Genomic DNA, 20,929 nt, shown 5'->3' with positions numbered 1-20,929 from the left:
TTGAAGACAGGAAGAGTCTTAAGTTATGGCAGATTACCTTGGCTTTTGGTTTCAAGAGGAAAGGAGCATAGTGCTTCTCAGCAAAAGATGAGAGTGTCCACTTGGTACAGGGGGGCTCGAGGCAGTGGAGGCTGGAGTCGGAGAACTGGGAGAGCAGGTCCCTTGTGGAGCTGGTGCTCTCTGGGCTCTGGCAGCTGAGGGTGTCCTGTGTCACGGTGACGGGCTGCACGGAGATCTCAGAGCACGGCTCGGCGGTGGTGTAGTACACGTGCGTGTGGGGGTCGTACTCCGTGCGGAGCTGGACAGTGGACTGCATGGTAATCTGTGTTTCGTGGGCAAAGCTGTGGCTGCTGTAGGGGGGTGGGGGGCTGTAGCGGGTATTGTCGTGTGTGTCGGTGTAGGCCTGAGGTTCAACCTGAATCACTCTGCTGACGCAGGGGCTGAAAGGAGGGGAAACATGTTGCAATGTTATGCTGAAACAGGGAAATGGTGCTTTCATTCTGCCATTTTTCACTGTGTACAGAGAATACCCATTTTACACAGCTCTGACTTAGGAGAGAAACATCACATTGCTGAACTCCAGAAACATCGCCTGGTTGATAACATCACCTAGTTCATCGCCCAGTGAACTAGATAAAAGTCAGTCTGAGGAGGCCACATGGAGGACTGATCCTAAATTTGGGTTTCAAAAGCAAGTTCCATGATGACGAATCCTTCAAAGCACAATTCCAAACAAAACCAAACTACCATCAAAGGACTATATATTTTCTAGATGGGTGTTTTTCAATCTTGTTCTGCTCTAACGCAGAGATATGAAACATTCCTACAATCGGCAACATCAGTTCATGATGGAAAAAGGGGTCATTGGTACCAGCATCTTGAGGGCTGTGAGACTGTTCAGCTGGGGCAGGGGAGAAGGAAGCCCAGGGACTCTGATGTCCCCCTAGGGAAGCAGCCTCTGTCCAATCTCTCCCCTACGTTCTCCACAGCAGCACAAACCCCGTTACCCACATTCCTTTATAAGTCCACAGGCTGAAAGAGTTCTCTCACAGCACTATTCTGCACCCAATCAAAAGGCCACAGCAGTCTGAAAATGTACCTTGTAAAACAGCAGAAAATATCCAGTCTCCTGTCCTCCCGTCGATATAAATCCATGCTGAGAATTGCAGGAAAAATGAGCAGAACCATGGCAAAATTGAACACCACTACTACCGCTGCCTGGGAGCAGAAAAAAAATTCAGAGGTCACCAACATGCCTCCGCCCAATCAGAGACTGCTTTGAAAATAGAGATGCTTTTAAACAATATTTTTCTTTCCCTTTCCTCTTGAAGTGTTTGAAACTGTGACAGATGTTAAGAGTTTCTTTTGCTACATCATCAAGAGCCTATTTGACAGGAATAGTCTTGACTATTTCTGGGCCTTTCTATCTCTAATAATTCCATAAACTGATAAGGCACAAACCTGGGAACTAAACTAACGTGTTGCTAGTAACCTAACCAAACCAAATCCACAAAGGCAGAACAGACAGCACACTCGAGATAGAATTTAAAACAAACAGAAGCAGTTCCCTTCCAGAATGCTTCCAAAAGGTCACACGACCCTGATTTTACAGTTAAACATTTTTATATAAAGCGGATCGAGTATATCAAAATGTCCCCCTTTAAAACGTGAAATACAATTTCACACGTGTCCTCTGAGGTTTTAATAGGCACATTCCAAATTGCCTCTGGAGTAGACTGTGGGGTATGAGAGCAAGAAACACAAAAGGTCAAGGAGAGTTAAGCAGAAAGAAATTCCTGTGTGTGATTATAGTACGCAGAATAAATAAGTACAGATTCAAAAGTCACTCCATAACCTAGAATAAACACAGGGCTAGATTCTGCAGTGCGTTGGCAAATCTCCTGCTGACCTAGTAAAAATTACTAAATTGGGCTGTTAATAGGGGAAGCCAACAGAGGCCGGTGGAAAGTCGACCCAGCTCGGAAGGGCATGGCAGAAGGGGCACCACAGAGAAACGCACTGGCAATGCTGAGGAGCCAGGAAATTGCCAGACATGGCTTGAAAATAAAAAACGAGGCCAGGCGCGGTGGCTCACGCCTATAGTCCCAGCACTTTGGGAGGCCGAGGCGGGTGGATCACGAGGTCAGGAGATCAAGACTATCCTGGCTAACACAGTGAAACCCCGTCTCTACTAAAAACACACAAAAAATTAGCTGAGTGTGGTGGCGCACGCCTGTAGTTCCAGCTACTCGGGAGGCTGAGGCAGGAGAATCGCTTGAACCTGGGTGATGGAGGTTGCAGTGACCCAAGATTGCACCACTGCACTCCAGCCTGGGTGAGAGTGAGAGTCTGTCTCAAAAAAAAAAAAAAAAAAAAGGAAGAAAGAAAATAAAAAAACGAAGCTTCTCAAAGAACTGCTTAGTTCACAAACCTCAAACTGATAAATATCCTAGGGTGAGGAAAGAAAACGTGGCTATAACTGGCACCTAACACAATCCAGGGAGAACTTCCACAAAGGGCTTTGGATGGGAATTGTGAGTTTATGCTGAAGGTGAACCAGCAAGCCTGAGTTCTGGAGAGATGTCTTCCAATAATTAATTCCCTGTCAAGGGTCTTCTTCTAAAAACTACCTAACCTCTTTCTTCCTGGTCTATCTTGAAAATCCTTCATCAATTGAAAAATATGAAGCATGTTAGCTTACCACTCTAAGGTATTTAAGACCTGTCTGATAGACCTACACAAATAAGCTCATCACCACTGTGACAAGAGAATTTACCTGAGAAAGAGAGAGATCTTTTAAAAAGAAAAGTCTAGTACTGTGCTGGGTGCTGGAGACACAAAGATAAATAAGACAAAATCCTACTCTCAATTCTCACAGAGCCAGATCTATACACAAATGACAATCTCGAATGATGGATGGCGTCATGAAGGCAGGTGCCAGGCTGCAGAGCAGCTCAGTGGGGTGGAGGGGTGGTCAGTCAAGGCAGGCTTCCCGGGAGAGGCTTCCGCAGGGTTTAGAAGATGAAAAAGAGGGCCGGGCACAGTGGCTCACGCCTGTAATCCCAGCACTGTGGGAGGCCGAGGCGGGCGGATCACCTGAGGTTGGAGTTCGAGACCAGCCTGACCAACATGGAGAAACCCATCTCTACCAAAAATAAGAAGTTAGCCAGGCGTGGTGGTGCATGCCCGTAATCCCAGCTACTCGGGAGGCTGAGGCAGGAGAATTGCTTGAACCCAGGAGGCGGAGGTTGTGGTGAGCTGAGATCGCACCATTGCACTCCAGCCTGGGCAAAAAGAGTGAGACTCCGTCTCAAAAAAAAAAAAAAAAAAAAGAAAAAGAAAAAAGAGATCAGTTAGGAGCAGGGGAATGGCAAGTGCTCCCTGTGAAAAAAACACAGAGTGTGCAGGAGGAGACACCTGGCTCAAGCACCTCTGTACTGCAGGGGTTTGAAATTCACTTTGGGGAAGAGAAAGGAGAAGCTATGAAGATCAGATCGTTCATACCTGATTCATAGCAAACAGGAGGTTCTCACTGCTCTTGACAGTATTACCTGATAAAGTCCCTGAAGTGCAGTCAAGTCACCTGCCTGAGATTATCCAGTAAATCAGATCAAACAAAGACTTGATGCCAAGCCCCCAGCTCAGCTGAGAACTGGGAGTTTTGTGAGATCTGGTCCCTTACTGAGAGGATGTCTGTGGATGGGGTTAGGACACCTGACCATGAGACAGCAGGGGATGGCAGGAAGAACAGGTAGGATTCTAACGGAGATTTTCCAGGAGCATGTAATCCTGGGGGCCGAATCCTTTTAGCTTTTAAAATCAGTCATGTTTAGAATTGAGGAGTGGAATGTAGAGAAGAGACCCTGGGCATCCCGATTTGGGCAGGTGTTCATGAGGATGAGGAGAGCAGAGGTTCGTGACACAGGGAGCCCCATGGGCACAGGCATGGGCACCTGCCGGCCTCATCGGTCAGAGAAGTCTGCTGGGCACCTTGCTCCGTGTCTGTGACGGAAATGAAGGGATGAGGGAAGAACCTCAAGTAGCATCCCGTCTTACTGCCTTTCTCATAACCTACATGTATAGGGGAGTATTTTCTCAACACCAGGTCCCTAGGTATACACCAATAGTAAAACAACCAGCAAGGGCTGCTCAGAAAGCGAAAAGGGTTGTCGCAAAGGCAAGAGAGTGTAAGTAAACCAGAGAAGACGATGGGGATGATACTGCAACTGTGAATCAATTCTAGTTATTGTGCTCATAGGAAATGCCCCATCCCCTCAAAGCAGCTAAGGCTGGGACACGTGCAGAGGAGGTTCCAGTTGAACCCTCCTAGACCAGACAGAACAACAAGGGGTTCTATTCTTTGAGTTTTCATTGAAGAATAAACACTACTGGGCTACCAGCAAGCCCTAGTTAATTACAAAGAATTACAGCTGATGCCAGTGATTTCTGGTGTAGAGATGGCATTTAGGCAGATGGATAAAGGCTGTTGAGGTTTAAGACAGGTTCCTTGTGGAAAAAAATATCTAATTATTTGGTCAGGCTACAAAATTGGAGGAGTTTTATATGGAAAATTCTGAAGGTAACGCAGGTTTACTATTGGACAGAACCACCTTGGGTCACTCCCTTTTGATGTTTAATCTGTAGCATCTTGCAAATATAAACACAACTGAACACCCAGAATCAAACGTGATACTGTTCATCAACGGAAAGAGAAGCTACATAATGGCCAATTTTGAGGGTCAATACATTTAAAACAGAACCAGGGAAAATTTTCTGATGGCCACTGCAAAAATCATTGCACGCTCTCTCTTTTCCTTGCATTTTCTATCCTATTTTTTTTTTTTTTGAGACAGAGTCTTGCTCTGTCACCCAGGCTGGAGTGCAATGGCACGATCTCAGCTCACCGCAACCTCCACCTCCTGGGTTCAAGCGATTCTCCTGCCTCAGCCTCCCGAGTAGCTGGGATTACAGGCGTGAGCCACTGCGCCCGGCTAATTTTGTATTTTTAGTAGAGATGGGGTTTCACCATGTTGGCCAGGATGGTCTCGATCTCCTGACCTCGTGATCCTCCCGTCTCGGCCTCCCAAAGTGCTGGGATTACAGGCGTGAGCCACTGTGCCCAGCACTCCTTTTTTCTTTTGACAGAGAATTAACTAGTGTCATGAGGAGGTATTCTTCAATAAGATGAGGACTCTTGGAAGCTATAGTTGCAATTTTCTACAATGATACTGCGGTGCTTTGAAACAGAAACACAAAAACCAACAGTACTCATTTTTGTCTCTGTAAGGTGCTTACCTTGGGAGAACTTAGCGCACTGGATTTTCTATAAGGCTACTCCTCGTAAGGAAACCTCATGTAGCTTTTCAGACCACCACACCATAGGGTATCATTAAAGGAGAGTCGGCCTCGATGAGCCATCAGTATGTACTAAGAGAGGAGAGGAGAGAATGAGAGAGAAAAGAAGAAAAGAAGGAGTGTGAGCAGATATAGAAAGACAGTGAGCAAAAAGGCAAGCAGAAAAGAAGGGGAGAGGAGAGAGAATGGGCAGACAGGGTCCCAAGACTGTAAGACTCTAGAACAGTTTCTCAATACCAGCACCTGTTGCACGTGAAATGAGACTGGGGTACCACAGAGTGCTGAGCAGACGCACACCTGCGCACAAAGGCATTCTACAACTTCAGCTGCACTGCGAGTCTGGTTCACCTTTCATGCCACTGAGCAATCAGAGAGAGTTTCCTTGTCCTGTGCTTTGGTTTGAGCATCAGATCTGAACGTTTTTCATTGATTCACCATTTTTACTTCTATATAAATTTATAATACAAATAAACCCTGTTTTCTTTTCTTTTTATGTTTCTTTTGGGGCTGGCGGTTACGGCAATTGGCATAGAATCTTTTCTCCAGCTGTGCCTCACACTAAATACTAAAGATGCCTCCATTCCCAAACCCAGTAGGATCAGTAGTTGCCCAGGCCTCTTGGTTACTAGCAAAATGACATTCAAATACGTGATTGATTGGTTCCTCTTATATGACAAATGTAAAGACTAGGAAAGAGCTAAACATATTGACAAAATATAAACAGAAACCAGATGCCAGACTGGTCAATTTCTCTTCCTGCTCGCATCTGCAGGAGCTCTTGGTGAGTAGAGTAAAGCTGTTTGAGTGTGCCGGGCATCCTAACAACAAGTGAAAAAGTGACACAGAAGTCATTTCCTTTAACAACCTGGCCAGCTTGAGAATTAGACATCATATCATCACAGAGAAAGGGGAAACAACTGAGGTTTTAAAATTTGAAATTAATTCACAAAACCCCCACAACATCTTGAGATATCAAAACTCCAGGCCACTTTGCACTGAGTAAGACCATGGCACAAACTGGTGAAGTCTCTGCTTTACTGGCTGCAGTAACTAATTTTAGGATTCCTACGAATTTCAGGTAACTCAAGGGCGATGTCAGTAATTTACTCCAGGCGCAGAACGTACTACAGCTCTATACCCATCCCAGGGAACTGTCTGTGCTTACAATTCACAGAAGCTGAGTCTCGATTAGAAAATACCCTGACGGCCTCTGGGGGTGACAGGGCCTGGTCTGGAAGGAGAGGACAAGTCACGAGGGGCCCACATGCTCTGCATGGGAAGGTGAGAGGGATCGTGAGTCTGCTTGGGCAGCCTGAGAGGGGAGCAGGGGACCAAAAGGAAAGAGAAGAGGGGACAGGAAAGATTGTGGCGGCCAACTTAGGAAAGGGAGGTGGAAAGCAAGGGCCCACTGAGGAGCACCCTGCAGGAAATTCTCCACGGCAGCCTGGCCAGTTCGCAGTGCCGTCTGACACGCGACCAGTGCCAGTCCTGCAGTGCCGTCTGACACGCGACCTCAAGCTTAATACTGTCTTGGGTTGGGGCTGCTTTGGCAAAAGCGAAAGAAAAGGTGGCCTGTTTGGGATGAGGTGGGCAGCGGGAGAGGGGGTAAGTGCAGGTACTGGGAGTGGTGTTTGGAAGCAGGGGATGGCCTAGAAGCTGGCTGCAGTGCTGGTGACCCCAGAGGGCAACACGGAGTAGCCCCGAAAGCCATGCATAAAGGACATGGCCACTCTACAAGGCAACAGCCATCTGGGCTTCATAGGGCTAGAAAGGAAGGAAAAACTCCAGAAGGGCTTAGTTTTTTAGAGGGAGTGTCAGGGTTATAAGCTTAAAGAAGCATCCACCCAGTTAAACAGAGCCTCAAACACAGGCATTTCTATTTCACTTCATGAGTAACTGAAGTGCCTTAGCAGAGACCGCAGACATGGGATGCTGGAAGTCAGTGCCCCGCTCAGGATCACCGCAGCCTTCATCACCGGAAGCTCACCTGGAGGGAGAACGCCCGCAGAGCGGGAATTGGGATTAACGCGGCCATGAAGAAGGCTGTGACATTGCTGATGGACGTGAGGGCCACGCTGGCTCCTGTGCGCTTCAGGCACTCCCCGGTCCTGTCCTGGGAATAAGAAACCACAGCACTGAGAGCTGCACTGGACAGGGTCCCCTTGGAGCACAGACTGTGTGAGCAGATATGTGGCAGAATAACAGAACTGTTATTACAGCTTATCATGCTGGCATTAGGGAAAGAGAAAGAGCCACACCTGCCTTACCCCCTAACACCAGCATTATTCAGTACTATCTACAGAGTCATCAATTCTTCATGGTTATTAGCATCCAGAGCAGAAAGCTGCAAGATAATGACTTAGCGCTTAAGTATAATTTTAAAAGGGAGTGGAGAGAGGTGATGGCTAAGTGACAGACATCTCCAGAGAAGCAAATGCAGGCTCTGGAAAGGTATGGCAGTTAGGGGTAAAGTGTCACATTAAAACAAACACCCGTATTCCTAAAGGCACCCCAAATGCAGCTCTTGGGACTTCTCATAGCAAATACATGTCCTGAGAGTCTTCCAGCTTACTTCACTGACTGGCAGCCAGTGACACATCATCTGACATGGGACTGAAATCTTTACTGGGTCAGACTGAGGAAAATTAAAGGACAAATACTCAGGAAGAGAGGAAGCTGCGATGTCCCCAAAACTCTCTTCTTTTGTTTTTGCATTACCTCAAAAGGGATTCTTTTATTCTGTCCGGTTTCACTGAAGGCGTGGGCCAGAAGAAAAACATCATCCACACCAACACCAAGAGCGAGAAATGGCAAAACCTACAGCAAAAACAGAGGATGGTGGCATTAGACACGTGAGATCCAGTTCAGATGATTCTAAAGCTAGTTAGGACTCTGCCACCAGCACCTAACAGCTCCTAAAGCAGGGCTTCTGTAACCTCATGGTGAAGAATTCACTTCCCAAAGCCTAGCTGTTTCAGCTCACAGGAGATCCTGCACGCTTCTACTTCGAAGGTCAGTGTACTATCATTTTTTAAGCTAGTAAATGAGAAGGAATCCAACTCGTTTAAGCAATGATTCGCAGTGTGGCCCACGGACCACCATCACTGGGAACTGCCCTGAAGTGCACATTCTCAGCCCTGGCCCCAGACTTACTGAGAAACTCTGGTGGTGGGGCCTGGCAATCTGAGCTTTCACAAGCCCTGCAAGCCATGCGAATACCCACCAGAGCTGGAGAGCCACAACCCTGGTCAATGACATACATTCCTATCAGCCAAGTGTCTCTACTAATCAATAAGCCCAACAGACTTCCTACCCACCGCCCTGAGGGCGGACAGCATCAAGAGAGAGCATCCCCCTGAAACCAGTAGCATCCTAGTGGAAAAGGCTGCAAGACCCTTCTGGTGAGAAGGACACACAGCACACAGTAGGCTGGCTGGGCCGAGCCTGGGGGCTGGGGGGCGTTTGTCAACGGACAGATGAATGTCTCCTTTAGTACCTGAGTTGTTGCAGCGTTAAAGGAAATTCCGATCAATGAGCACAGGCCCAGTCCTGCAGCCACTGACAGTGCAACCAGCAGGACGCCAGCCAGCCCCACGGCACCCTGGGACTTGGAGCAGTCCCAGCGCAGCATGGTTAGACAGGCATAGGCGAGCTGCAAGCAGAACAATGGGGGCACAGAACAAACGCCGAACATTAGAATGTGTCGTGATTCTAATGTTTCCCTCCACCCATCACCCCAAATCAAAAGGCAGAACTTATCCAACAACAACAAAACTTTACATCAAGGATGTCACATAAAATGACAGGAGTCAAAGGTAGGCAAACAGCAAATGGGAAAAACGCCTTACACGACCACTTTTAAACCACTGTGAAGCCACGCTCTCTCTGTCCTGGATGCACGTGGATGTTAAGAGCAGTTAAGCAGCAGTAGCGGTCATGGAAAAGTAAAGACTAAAACAACCAAACCAAACTCCAGCCCCCAGGAGCATGGCATTGAGCGTTACCATGAGTAAGTAGCCGCTGGCCACGCGGATGACACTGACGTCAGAGAAGGATTTCAGGATGTCGTCCAGGGTCGTGGTGGTGAAGGAAAGCACCTTTTGAGTGGAGTTCTGTGCGACACTCTGATGAACCACCTGTGGTCACAGCAGAATGCGAAATGCCCAAATGCAATGAACAGTTCCACAAGCCTCCACAAATCTCAGGTGACACAGCCCAGCCCCTTTTTTTTCTGATGCATTTTTTAAAAAAGTTCTACGTGATTCCAGGGCAGGGAGGGAAGCTGAAGTTGGGCTAACATTAAAGAACCCTGTTTTAGGCCAAGGGCCGTGGCTAATCAGTGGCAGTGGGTGCTGCTGAGGGCTGGTGTCGCTGGAGTTCACTCTGAGTGCTGTATTTACTCAGGGCTGAGACTGCTTGTCTCTTCTCCGTAACTTCACAATTGACTTGTGGTCCCATCAGCTCCCCCCTAATCCAAAACAACCTATTCTTACGGCCCTCCTCCCCCTGTTCATTTGCTGGCCACTTTTAAAAGGTCACATGCAGCTCAGTAGAGGTCACTGCTTGGGAAACAAAGGCCAGCTCCTGTCACATGACCTGACCAAGGGGCCTGCAGCTGTGAACAGATTCTATGCCTTGCTAATGTTTTCCAGACACCTTTGCTAACCAAGTGTTTTTTTAAACTCTTATGTGCTTTAGTTCTGGAATTCACAACTGGTTACTAAACATGTCTCAGGGCAACCCAATTAGAACTAGTCTCTTAGATATTATCCTAGGATTTTCAATATCAAAGAAGAAGAAAAAAGTTTTCATCCCATCAAGTTCCAGAATTGCAATGTTTTGAAAATAAACTGAATGGAAAGAAATGTTTTAAATAATGGTGAAAACGAAGAATTGCGTAATCAGCGAGTCTGCACGCCGATTCGAAGGTGGGTTTACCTCCACATACGTCCTCTGCCAGGCCTCCAGGATGGCTGCCGCCTTGTCCTCGTTCCAGTTGATGTGTGAGACATACTCGTACCCCTTGAAGTGCTCGTACATTTGCTTGGGAGTCATTAATTGGAACATGGTCTGCAGGGCGTGGGCGCTGTGGCACAGGCCAAGGGAAGGCACATCATCAGTATTCCCAGGAAGCAGTTTCCACTGCCTCAAATCCCCAGCCAGCTCCCCCAACTCACTGGCTGCACTTCTTTTCCTTCTCTGTGAGCACATGTTTCCATTAAAACGGGACCAGGATGGTTATTTTATTTAATAGATTGATGTACCATATTAAAGGTGTAACCTTACAAACCTTTTACAGATATACCCCAAAATTAAATTAATAGGCAATTTCCTTTCACAGTTTCCATTCCATGAAACAGGAAGGGGAGAGGAACAGATAGCTTGAGCAGATACACCAGGCTCAGCGATGCATACTCGCTGTGCAGAAATCCCAGACGGTGGCGTTCCCAGGGGAGAAATCTTACACGAAACGGAGACACCTGACTGACCAGAGTCCACAAGTGCACAAAGGATAATTCTTATTGAGCTGCTGGCTCTCCGTCTTTTCCTAACAGTCTATGTGTGCAGCTCATACCACGAACTCTCTCTGACCAGTGTGTCCCGGCCTACTTTACACCTGCCCCCATTCTCTACACAATGGGCAGATCTCCTAAAACCCTACAGTCAGGAACTACGGTCCTGATGAAAACTACAAATCCATTCTTGAAAAATTCCCCACAAGGTGCTTTTTCAAGCTGTTGCAGTCTGCTAGTATTTCTTAATATTCTATGACGCCCCCTGGCTAGCGAGGATAACGGTTTAAGTATTAATACAAATACACTTGCCGATGTCAGGAGGGAAGTGGCTTTTGAGGAAAGGAAGAAGACTACAGGGCATAGACTGTCCTCGGGAGCTGGCTTACCTGACGAGTTTTCCAGCGCTGTTCTTGACTGTGCCACCCACAATCAACTCCTCCTGCCAGTGCATATACTTTCTGGATAAGCCATGACATCCACCATTCAAAACAAGGGCCATATCAAGAGGCTAAAATAAAAAGGCAGCCACATAATTACGGGAATTAGTAGGCAGGTCACATGCCTTGTTAAAATCCAGTGCATTAAGGGTTTGTGTGTTTCAGAGAGAACATTAATAGCAAGGCCAATGGGAGGCATATGGCAAATCTTACAGTAAAATTTAGCTCTATAAACAAACTTAGTTCCATAGACAAAGACGATCGTGGAGAATGAAATGTTAAAAATGAAAATAATAAAGTGAATGATGAATGGACACAAAGAAGTGTTTTGCTCTCCACCCCTTCTGAGAGCGCTCACTGCTGGTACTCACTTTGGTTGAATTTTTGTTGGGGGCTGTGGCGGGGCAGTCTGGATCGGCCGGATTAAGGCAGGGGCGGTCCATGTAACCATGACCAACCTCAGCCTTATTCAGCATTTCCTCCCAGCTGTCCACTTGATAGTTTATTTTCTTTAACTCTTCTAGGAATTCCAAAGGGTCGAAGTTTGTCCACCGCAAAGGAGGTTTACCTCTGTGAAAGAAATTAGGAGACGAGACCATGAAAAGAGCCTTCTAAACCCATCGTAAAGTAACATGGCTGCACCCACTGCATCCGCCTTGTAGGAGGTTCCTGGCAATGCTGCAATTCTGGGACTCTGGCATCAAAACAAATGCTCCTTTCCAGCATATCTGCATGTAAACTTAGGTCAGGAAAATAATTCATGACTGAAGACGCTAAGCAGAAAGAGTACTCATAAATTAATGAGGGCACTGAATAATCTTTAATTGCTGATATTGTATATTTAATATCTACATACAAAATTAGCCAAAAGACAGATCCAAAATTAAAAATTTTTTTTTAAAAAAAGAGGGCGTCACAACATCAAATTAGCACTTGGCAGCCTAATAAATGCTTTGTAAATGTCATCAATCAAAATATTTGATCTCTGCTACCTTTAACAATCCCATACTTATGAGCACTCTCAGCCTGGCAATGGAATGGGCAAGCCCCCTGCGGCCTCTGCCATCACCACCATCACAGCCACTTCCCCCCACACTCACTTTTGAATTTGTGCTGTTGACAGACCAGAAAGGCTTTTGGCTGCCTGTTATGTGGTTCAAACCACACTGTAGCTGCTTAACCAGGCTGAAGTCATTATTCGGAATCTCCCAACCAGAAAACACAAAACCCCTTATTTCCCATCTAAAACTGTATACTGAAGGTCAGGGGATGGCCACTGCAAATTGCTTTTGCAGATACGTGCAAGCCAAGACAGAAACAATAACCCAAGCTCTCACTCTTGCATAATTAACTGAAAATGTCTATGCTGATTAACAATTATTCTTTAAATGACGCAGTATATATAATATCCAACTGCTAAACGGTGAAGCATTCCCTACTGTGGCCTTCACAGATAGTGGATTTCCCCCTTAAATGCCATTAGTGTGATCTAAAGAAAGGTTAGCTTTTTACTTCACAGGGAGATCTCAAACTCAAAATGTTTCATTTTGATGTGAACCTACTCACTAATAAAGTCTCTCCTTAAAAAATAAGTGTCTAAATGCCTAGTCTTTGAAACTACGAACATTTTTTTAAAGAGTTAAAAAATCACACGTACTCTGCAATAATTTGCATTTTATTTGCATATAAATAGGTTGGTAAAAGTGAATGAAATTTAATGACGCCTACAGAATTGTTTTTTGAAAAGAGAAAAAACATTCTGCTGAAATCCCCTCTCCCCCGACTATTCACTCAAAAAATGCACATGGAATTTCAATGTTTTTATTTCTTGTTCAAAACTGAAATGGAACAAACAATGATAAGCAACATCAGAAACACTGAGTCCTAGAGAAGTCACAGACATCAGAAAGCGTGATCACACACTTACAGGAGGTATGCTGTCCCAGACTGTAATTTCGCCCCTTCCCAGAAGCAGTCCAAAGGTGTAATAATCAAACAAGGGTAAAGATATTCTATTATCTGTCAAAGTTAAAAAGAAGAGGCCATGCGTTAGGTTAAGGCATACTACTGGGGTGTTCCTGAGAAATTTTTGCCAACAAGAAGAAACTATACCTGATCCATGTAACCTGTTTCTGTGATAAGCTCTCCTGATTTGTAACACAAATGTTCCAATTTCCACTGCCTAATAAAATGAAAAGCAGAGACAAAAATTTCTCACTGTAATAAGATAAGAAAATTAGTGCAAATTCAAAATGATAGAACATATAAAAAGAACTGCAATTTCTATCACTTTTAAGCATCTGTCAAAACGAGCAGAGCTTTTGCCAAGTAGAGACCCAGCAAGCTTGCTTTAATGAATAGATAATACTCAATCGTAATTAACATGTAGGGTGTTTATGTAAATGAATGCTACCAAAGTACTTGAAAAGTCTTGTTTTCTTAAGTGTTCTCCCAATAATCTTGTTTACACCATTAATCTGCTTTTCTACATACATTAAACAACTTCAGGGCAGCCCAGCTGAATTATCACAAATTCAAAATAGGTGGGGATTAAATTAGGTTTGCAAAGTATTGACACATATTCAGGTGCGGAGATGTTTTATTGGCAGATCATGTCCTTAATAGGTAGTGTTCAAAATGAACTCTCCTGCTCTTAACCATAAATATTATAAATAACAACATGTACCAGGTGGGTCAAATTCTAACTTCACAGTCTCTTCTATTCCTATCTTACATAAATGCGAATAAATATACAGATCAAGAATTAATTTAGGGCTGGGTGCCGCAGCTCATGCCTGTAATCCCAGCACTTTGGGAGGTGCAGGCAGGAGGACAGCATGAAGCCAGGAGTTTGAAATCAGCCTGGGCAGCAAAGTGAGACCCTATCTCTATAATAAATGAATGAATGAATGAATGAATGAATAAATAAATAAATAAATAAATAAACTTTAAAAATTAGCTGGGCGCAGTGGTGCATGCCTGTCGTCTCAGCTATACAGACAGGAAAATTACTTGATCCTGGAAGGCTGAGGCAGTGAGCTGTGATTATGCCACTGTGCTCCAGTCTGGGCGACAGAGAGTGACCCTGTCTCTACAAAAAAATGAAAAAAATTGCCAGGAGTGGTGCCACACATATATAGTCCCAGCTACTTGGGAGGCAGAGGTGGGAGGATCACTTGAGCCCAGGAGTTCAAGGCTGCAGTAAGCTGTGATTGCTCCACTGCACTCCAGCCTAGATGAGCAAGACCCTATCTCTCAAAAAAAAAGAATTAATCTGGAGTTTTATTGTCTCTAGAAAAGTGTTATGCCCATATCTTTCCAGGTGTGTTAGGGAGATCAGTCTAACTAAAAAAAAAAAGAAAATCTGCAAGAGTGGGGATGGAAAAGTCCAAGGGAAGGAAAAAAAAAAAAAAAAAAAAGAAGCAAAGTAAAAACTTCCCTCCCAACTGCTCTATTCTTGGCCTCCTAAGGGAGGCCTGTCTTCACCCAGGGAGCTTACTGTGTCCTCTTCCCTGTGCCTTCCTGTCTCTCAGCGCCCTGTTGAAATGTCACCCCCGTGTTAAGCTTGTTGAAAATGACCCCTTTCTCCTGAACTCTAGAGCCCTGGCTGGCCAGATCTCCTGCTGAAACCTGGCGCAGCTGTCATGGGGACCGCCCACGTTTGCTTTGTCCATGTCTATCTATACTGATGTCTTTCCTCTCTTTGAGAGCTGTGCCTAAGTTACCCATATCTCCTCCAACCTCCACCCAGCCACACATCCATGGACATATTTATATTTTAATTCTATACAGCATCAACATAGACTATCTGGCATGAGTAGGTTCTCACTTTATATTACTTGATCAACTCTCATTTACACTTCTTGAGAAGGACATCATTGCGCATTAGAAAAACGAATGGGCTTGAAGCCAGAAAAAGGCTTTGAAACCTGGCTCTCTCATTTCATAACTGCATGAACTTGGACAAATGCTCTAATTAGTCTAATTCCCAGTTTTCTCACCTAAAACATGGGATGGGTTGAACTACATGTTCTTAAAGTTCATTCCAATGCATAAAATTCCTCTGGACCCATCTCAGCTTAAGAGTGTAATTTAATTACACAGACCCTCACATCTTCTCCTGAAGCGTGTAGGTGACAAACACTAAGAATGCATTGGCCATGCTTGCAGTGGCCCCAGGACAACTGGCTCCCCACAGGGATGCCACTTCACATTCTGCAAAACTGCACCGGGTAGTTGCTTCCCTACAATGCTTGTTACAGACCAACAGGGCAAGTTTGCCTGGCAGAAACATGATTTTACATTTTCTAAGGCCCTTGCATTCATATATCTGGTCTTGTTCTGGGAACCATGGAGGATATGAGCACACATGACCATAAGCCCAGGTTACAGATAAGCAAACAAGAATGTGCCAGACATGTGACTCGACCCTGGCTGTGCCTGTCCCTAGGATCCTGTCAAGCTGGAATGTAAGCAGAGGTTAGAGAAGGGACAAGAAAAGTCTTAATTTTATTTTCTTCTTTGGTTCTCCCTGGCTGCTGAATATGCCTATACTGCTACTTCCTCACCTCTTCCAGGAAAAATAAACGGTACTAGCAAAGGCCTCAGTGAAGAGGTGCTGAAAGCCTAGGGGAGGCGATGGGGTTGGGTGATGTCAACTCAGAGGTCCCCTGGAAATGGGGTTTAGTGATGCCAACCTCAAAGGCAATCAACAAACTGAAAGCTCACTCTGTTCTCAATGCTGGGGTGAAAACAGATCAGAGGTGGCCCCTGCCCTGTAGTAACCAACAGTCTAGATACGTAAGAAAAAGGACTGAGTTTTGAACTCTTGCTAATGCTTTACTCTACTCACAGCATTGTGAAATTAGCAATATGATGCTAAAATATAACTTTTTAAAAAGGTGTCAGCGGGCCAGGCATGGTGGCTCACACTTGTAATCCCAGCACTTTGGGAGGCTGAGGTGGGCGGATCACTTGAGGTCAGGAGTTTGAGACTAGCCTAGCCAAAATGGTGAAACCCCATCTCTATTGAAAATACAAAAATTAGCCAGGTGTGGTGGTGGGCACCTCTAGTCCCAGCTCCTTGGGAAGCTGAGGCATGAGAATTGCTTAAACCTGGGAGGCAGAGGTTGCAGTGAGCCGAGATTACATCACTGCACTCCAGCCTGGGCAACAGAGTGAGGCTCTGTCTCAAAAAAATAAATCAAAAGGTGTCAGCAACAATTCCCATGGTGGCTCAGCCCCCAACGTGCTGTGTGACACAAAACAACTATGAGTACAAAGTCACAAGAAGCAATTCTTCATTTTCCGCATTGTTTTTAAGTTCAGTAAGGGCAATTCAAAATATCACTCTCCAAAAATCTCTTAAGCAACGAAAGATCTTACAGCCTGGGTGTATAGTCCCCAAGTGGCTCAGCGTCATCCTCTTTTCGGGACAGTGCCAAGATACTTACTGGCAATACATTATCAAGTAACGCACTTACTTTGTTACCAAACTCGAGAAACGATAAATCAAGATGAAAAAAAATCCTTTCACTGCAAAGCTAGTTGAACTAATACACCAGGTGCATTTCCAGGGCAACTTCATTTACTAAAATAATGGGGCCTAAATCAGCAGCCTTCTCCCGCCGCCTTACCTGCTGCTCATTAGTAGGTGGACGCGGCGGGCCTTACCTGTTGTACATGTATACGTGGACACGGCTGGCCTGGAGCGCCGAGTCCAGGTGTTGTAGGAGCGCTTCTGTGGTCAGGACGTTAGCACCTTCCTCTTTAGGGGTCTGTATCATGAGTTGAGGATTAAACATAGCCTCTTCTCCAATCTTCTGGCGAGTATAATTTAATTCTCGACTTACTCGTCCTCCAACTGACAAACATGTACAGGTTTAATTAGAATAGCAAAATCACTGCAAACTCATGTTTTATCTGTTATCTGACTACCTGCCATAGGATACACAATAGATGAACTCTGGTCATGAGACTGGCTGATGTGTGAGCAGTAACATTCACTTTATTAATGGCAATGTTAACTTTACCAATAGTAAACATAAAAAATACTCACTAAGCCCATTAATGGCTGTCCCGCCTGTCACAGACGCAAACCTAATTCTAACTAATACACTGTGCCGAAAATGGAGGGCAGAAAGGAAAACTTGAGACACCTTTTCCTTGCAGACCAGACCAAATAACCCTGTTACAATTTCTTTCACTTGTATAAACAATGTGCCCCTGCAGCATATTTCAAGATAAATGGCTTCAATTTACACTCTTCTCCTAAGTAATCTGGCAAAGGTAACAAGGAAATGTTTCTCCTCTGTGGAAAAAGAAACAAGGAAAGGTGGCAAGTGTGTGTTCAGCACAAAACTTGCCAGGAGAAGATAAATAAAGTGATTCAAGTCAGATGCCCATGGGGAAATCCCACTTGAGAGGAACAAAATGTATCAGCCACAGCCATCATGGGCAGTCCCTGTAACCTGGTTCCATCAGACTCACCTGGTCAGCATCCAGAAAACACAGGTGCCAGGTTCTGAGTCAGCTAGGGATGAGCAGCCTGTGTTCCGGAAGCACCCCAGGTGATCCTGAACCTGCTGCCCAGGCTGAGAAGTCCTGCCTCACACCAACCTGGCTTTCCAGCAAGCTGGCCAGCACGGGGTATGCCCAAAGCCAGCGCAGGCACAGGTGACCAAAGAAAACCATCAACACTGTGACTGCCAAATGCCTTTTCTCTTCCTCTCCTTTTTACATCCTTAGGCCCAAGGTTATGTTCAATGAACGGTTCTGGGTCAAGCCAAGCTCTGAATGCTGCACCTGGGCCGGGAGGTGTCTCAGGGAGATACTAATAGTCATAGACCCAGGAACCTAGAGGTCCCCCACCCCACACTCCAGGGCAAAGGAAGCGGGTCTGAATTGTTCCTAAAGTCATTGGTAAGTTGCATGTTGACTGAAAAGCAGGCCTGCAGCGACAGTTTAGAAAAAAACTCAGTGATCATAGCTTTCCCACGAGGAGGAATCCTTTTTCTTCAAGTTTAGTATTCAAGGACATAAACATTTGGTTTGGACAAGTAAATAAGGACTGGGAACAGCGGGTTGTTTAGTTCTCTTGGCATATTTTATAAACAAGGGGGCAGGCTAAAAAGCAAATAATGCCCTCATTAGGAAAACCAGTACAAATTCACCGCCTGGCAGGACCCTCTGTGCAGGTCCACGCGGATGCCAAGGCCAGGAGCTCCATGAGGTGAGGTTTAACATACTGCGTGTGGGGTCGGGAAGGAGGGAGGAATGTATCAGTTGGTTAATAAAAAGGAATAAGACTTCTGTGCGCAGAAAACTTTGAAAAATGCCAGGGGGCATTGCCGAGGGCCTTGCAATCAATGTGAAGTTAAGGAAAAATCACAGGAAAACACTGGGAAACAACTTGCACAGAGAAGCATCTACCTACTTGGCTGGCCTTTTCTGCAAGCCTTGGGAAAGCTGCCTGAAGGCAGGGGCTTGCCCACTCTAGCAGAAAGCACAGTACTTAACATCACGCTAACATCACGCAGACTTCCAACCAATTAACTGAATTTGAGCCAGCCCACATCCCCTAGAAGTGCAGAAGCTGTATGAGGCTAAAAAGCCAGTTACGACTCCAGAAGTCACAGCTGCAGAGCTGCCCACCAAGGAGCTCAATGCAGCCTTTGCTCACCCCTTCTTTTGTCCTGGTGTTATCACATCTAATGCCACAAACCTAGAAATCATTCCCATTTTTACCTGCCTCCTCAAACATCAGCATGCATGTGGTTTTTCATTCTGATTACAAAGTTGCACCTCCTGCACCTTTACTGAAGCTTAACGTATCAGGTGACTTAAACCCATGAAATTAAAAAACAATAGCAACAAAGCACACCCTCTACCCTTATTATGGTGACCTAGGTGCCGTTATAGTGAGGAGCAGTCCATGACAGACAGCCTGGCTTCAGCAGGATTCTGCCCCTCGAGCCTTGGCAGAGCAGCTGCCTGTTAACTATATAACCCTCGAAGTGACCTGAGAGTGCAATGTGCACAAAAATGGCAAAACCAAACACAAAGTTTGTGCTGCTAAGAACTTTTTACCAGACTGTTCCAGACCAACCTCATAATGGAGCAGTTATTTTATCACAGGGTGTTTCAGAAATGGCATTTATTTTCTACAAGATATAAAATGTACCTCAGGGTCTCCATCATGTCCCCTTTTTAGATGTTTTAAGATGTATATTTACATAAACATTTTAATGGAAAGGATTTGTCCTTTCTCTGGAATTGGAAAACCTTTCGCTCCTCCATCTCTTTGCTCTAATGATGAACACAAATATTTTGCCAATGTGATGTTTCAACTAAGACTATCATGATAGGGTGGCCAAGCAACTAGAGTTGAGACTCTGAAGTCTACAGTTTTCTCAACCACCTATGCCATATATACTAGTAAATGCAATTCACTTTTACATATTATATGGTTATATTTTATCTAACATTTCATCTTATATTTAACCAAACATGAATGTTTTGCAAAATGATTCAAAAACGTTAATGAAGTTTAGTTGCCATCCATTTTATCTGACCAATAGCTGTAACATGATTCATTCATCCAGCAAGCATTTGTGGGTGGGTGGGTACTTTGTCCAAGCAGTGGGGACGTGGTGAACGAAACCAGTCAGCTTGGTCTCTCTCCAAGAGGCATGCTGGTCAGTGAAGGGAACAGGCAATAGCTAAGCAAAGCAATAAGATACCTTCATAGCACAAGTGTGATGGAGAAAACGAAGATGGTGATGCCATCTTGGGTAGTGGGGAAGGGGAAAAGATACTTCAAATGGGATAGCATGGAAGACCTAAAGGGAAACAACATTTAGGTGACTTTGAAGAGCTGGAGAAACAGCGTTCTGGGTAGAGGAATCAGCAACTGCAAAGCCCTCAGGTTTGGCTTGTTGCAGGGAGAGAAGGGAGGCAAGTGTGGCAGAGCTTGGTGAGACCATAATTAAGTCTTGTGTCATTCACCATGTGCACTGGTAGACTCAGCTCCTTCTCGGGTATAACTGTGTCATAAAGTGCATGACACTCATATATTCTGACATCAGTATTGACCCAATGCACTCTGGAACAAGCTGCCAGAAACAGAAACCCTTCAGGATAGAGCAATTTTACGGACTCGTCTGACATTTGCTACCCTAGCAAACGCCTATCCTAAATCACTGCTGAATGACAGCTGAAAGCTGTTCATTATCTTGCTGTCTTCCTTATCATCCCTAAGTGTGAAGCTTTGAGCTCAGGAAGTCCCACAGAACCCATTTTAGATGATTGAGATGAAAGTCGTGGTCTTGGAGAAATAGGTTTCTCCCTTCTTTTTCTTTTATTTAAAGACAAGGTCTTGCTCTGTTGCCCAGGCTGGAGTGCAGTGGCGCAATCACAGCTCACTGCAGCCTCAACCTCCTGGGCTTGTGATCCTCCTCCCCTAATACCCCAGATAACTGCAACTACAGGCACACACCACCATGCCCAGCTAATTTTTCATTTTTTTGGGTAGATACGGGGGCCTCACTATGTTGCCCAAGCTGGTCTCAAACTCCTCAGCTCAAGTAATCCTCCTGCCTTGGCCTCCCAAAGTGCTGGGAT

At 45.3% G+C, this 20,929-nt stretch overlaps 1 protein-coding gene across 4 annotated transcripts in view; it reads right to left on the bottom strand.

Annotated features, from left to right (window-relative positions):
* The window catches only part of PTCH1 (patched 1), a 74,033-nt gene that overhangs the window by 25,291 nt on the left and 27,813 nt on the right, over positions 1 to 20,929 (bottom strand). For all 4 annotated transcript variants that reach the window (XR_004027021.1, XM_030800111.1, XM_030800040.1 and 1 more), the window contains exons 3-14: positions 16,982 to 17,171; positions 13,421 to 13,490; positions 13,236 to 13,327; positions 11,680 to 11,878; positions 11,258 to 11,379; positions 10,294 to 10,441; positions 9,360 to 9,491; positions 8,852 to 9,007; positions 8,074 to 8,172; positions 7,343 to 7,468; positions 1,100 to 1,218; positions 38 to 440 (exon numbers count right to left, since the gene is read on the bottom strand). Coding sequence is in view for 3 of the 4 variants with exons in the window: in XM_030800111.1 (XP_030655971.1) it covers positions 38 to 440; positions 1,100 to 1,218; positions 7,343 to 7,468; positions 8,074 to 8,172; positions 8,852 to 9,007; positions 9,360 to 9,491; positions 10,294 to 10,441; positions 11,258 to 11,379; positions 11,680 to 11,878; positions 13,236 to 13,327; positions 13,421 to 13,490; positions 16,982 to 17,171 (1,856 nt within the window). In the remaining variant the exon portion in view is untranslated. The remainder of the gene's footprint in view (positions 1 to 37; positions 441 to 1,099; positions 1,219 to 7,342; positions 7,469 to 8,073; positions 8,173 to 8,851; positions 9,008 to 9,359; positions 9,492 to 10,293; positions 10,442 to 11,257; positions 11,380 to 11,679; positions 11,879 to 13,235; positions 13,328 to 13,420; positions 13,491 to 16,981; positions 17,172 to 20,929) is intronic.

The sequence above is a fragment of the Nomascus leucogenys genome, chromosome 1a, assembly GCF_006542625.1.
Source record: "Nomascus leucogenys isolate Asia chromosome 1a, Asia_NLE_v1, whole genome shotgun sequence".
NCBI classification, from domain to species: Eukaryota; Metazoa; Chordata; class Mammalia; order Primates; family Hylobatidae; genus Nomascus; species Nomascus leucogenys.
The sequence above is the reverse complement of the archived record's forward strand: the minus strand, read 5'-3'. Positions and strand labels throughout refer to the sequence as shown.